We start from the raw sequence: 2,500 nt of genomic DNA on the forward strand, positions 1-2,500 counted from the left end.
TGAATGGAGATATAGAAAAAAAAAAAAAAAAAATAAAAAAAAAAAAGAAACAAAACAAAAGAGTAATAAATACAATTTATGTAAAAAAATATCAGTAAAAGAGTACGATTATTCACGAAACTCCTCTCTCTCTCTCTCCATCTATATATATATATATATATATATGTATATTTATAGACGGTGGGTCAATAATTCCTGAGTGATTATAAAAATTATTTACTGTTGCATCGTAAAATTATGTGCCTGGGCTGTAACACTCTGAGAGCAAAAAAAAACTTGCCTATAAAAAGTTTCGAAAAAAAAAAAAAGATAAAAAAGTAATCGATTTATTAAATTACTTTTAAGGAACTTTTGGTCTGCCGCCGTACAAAAGAAAAAAAAAAAAAAAAAAAAAAAGGAGAAAAAAAAAGAAAAAGAAAAAAGGAAAAAAGAAAGAAAGAAATGGAAAAAAGGAATAAATAAATAATTGACTTTAATCAACAAAGAATGTTAATCATCTTCATTGTCGATAGAGAATATTCCCCTTTTCTTTTCTTTTTTTTTTCTTTTTTTTTTCCTTTTCTTTTCTTTTCTTTTCTTTTCCTCCTCACTGAAAAAGATTTTAATTTATTCATCAAATAAGATAGATCTTATTCGTACGTACATGCATACGAGATTACTCCTTATCTCTCTCTACTCTTCGAGAAATTTTTTCGAAAAATATTTCCTCTCCGGGGCGAGACACTCGAAAAAATCGAATTAAAAGCTTGTAAACAAGAATCAAAAGCGAGCTTTCTTAATTAAAGGGCTCAGAGGACAGGGAAAACAGTGACGCGTAATAAGAAATTCACGAACGAGAGAAAGAGAGTGAGAGAGAGAGAGAGAGAGAGAGAGAGAGAGGGAGGGAGAGAGAGAGAGAGAGGGAGAGAGAGAAAGAGAAGGAGAGAGAAAAAGAGAGAAAGAGAAGAGAAGAGAGTTTGACATAGAACGTGATACTTCGTCTGAGAGGAAGAGGCAAGCTTGACCTATTTACCTCATATAGCACGAGTAATAGGATTGAAAAGTATTATGAGTGAAAGCGACAATAGCCGTGAGATCTTCGAGACTGTTACCCCGAAAAATAAGATAAACTTAAGAGAGTAAAACAAATTAAGGTAATTGACTCCGGCTAAGCTCGATTTACGTCATACGCAGGATGAAAGCTTATAAATGAGAGGAAAGAAAAAGAACAAGTAAAGGCAATCGAAAAAGAGAGGGTGAATGAGGGAAGGGCTGAAGGAAGGGCTGAGGAGAGAGAGAGAGAGAGAGAGAGGGAGAGATAGAGAGAGAAAGAGAGAGAGAGAGAAGTGTTTTCAAACCGAGGCGAACACAAATACGTAGATTAGCGAGTTCTCAACGCAGTCTTCTTGTGACGTTTATTTTTCTCTAGCTGCTTTATTATATTTTCCTTCCTTTTCATCATTTTTCTTTTTATTTTTCTCTCTCCCTTCCCCCCCCCCCTCTTCAATTCTCCCTCTCTCTCTTTCTCTCTCTCTCTCTCCCTCTTTCCCTGCCCCCTCCCTCCGTCTCTCTCTCTCTCTCTCTCTCTCTCTCTCTCTCTCTCATCCCCTTTTTCGATAGAAGAAAAATTACTTTTCTTTTCTCTTTTCTTTTTCTCCCCCTTGTTTTTCTCCTTCTCTCTTTTCTTCCCTTGTTTCTTTCTATTTCTCTCTTTTTTCCTTCTTTTCTTTTCTTTATCCTTTTATTCCTTGTTTTTTCTTTTTTTTTTGTTTTTTTCTTTGGACTTGGATTTATACACTTTTAAATTAATTAACGATTAGGATATTATATACGATAATCTATACGTATATCGAATTATTAATAGTTTCTCTTGAACTTACCGAAAATATCGTTTGGATAGGCCAGGACAGCCAATACTACTAACAGCAGGGCCTTTTGCGTCTCTACCATTTTGACACGCGCATGGATTCAACTGTAAGAAAATATGAGCAAAGTTAATTTTCTTGTATAATAATAAAGGGTGGGACTATAACTTTGATCACCTTGAATATGTTCGTTTCCTTTTTCTTTTTTTTTTTTTTTTTTTTTTTTTTTTTTTTTTTTTTTTTTTTTTTTTTTTTTTTTTTTTTTTTTTTGAAATACGAAGAAATATCATCACAGAGAGGAAATCGCAACAACGTAATTTTTTTTGCTATGTAAATGAAAGACGTGACTGTTAACAATGTAGATAAAATTGTTTCTTCGATTAAAAAAAAAAAAAAAAAAAAAAAAAAAATAATTAATTGTTTATTAACAATTTATTGATTTATGTGATTTTACAAATTACCCGCAATTTGAATTTTTTCTTGAGGAAACGAGATGAATTTAGTTCGAAAGAATTTGTTAAAAAAAAAATATTAAAAAAAAAAAAAAAGAAATTGTTTATAACAAATTGTTAATCTATTATTGAGAACACAATAAAAAAAAACTATAAAAAAATTCCACGGATTATAATGAAATTTGTTTTCAATCTCTACGACTT

The 2,500-nt window shown here is 31.2% G+C and overlaps 1 protein-coding gene across 11 annotated transcripts in view; it reads right to left on the reverse strand.

Moving 5' to 3' along the window:
- The window catches only part of LOC124428836 (lachesin-like), a 73,426-nt gene that overhangs the window by 11,264 nt on the left and 59,662 nt on the right, over positions 1-2,500 (reverse strand). For all 11 annotated transcript variants that reach the window (XM_046973386.1, XM_046973383.1, XM_046973379.1 and 8 more), the window contains one exon: positions 1,860-1,951. In XM_046973386.1, coding sequence (XP_046829342.1) covers positions 1,860-1,929 — 70 coding nt within the window. In that variant the 5' untranslated portion in view covers positions 1,930-1,951. The remainder of the gene's footprint in view (positions 1-1,859; positions 1,952-2,500) is intronic.

Source organism: Vespa crabro, chromosome 13 (genome assembly GCF_910589235.1).
Source record: "Vespa crabro chromosome 13, iyVesCrab1.2, whole genome shotgun sequence".
Lineage (NCBI taxonomy): Eukaryota > Metazoa > Arthropoda > Insecta > Hymenoptera > Vespidae > Vespa > Vespa crabro.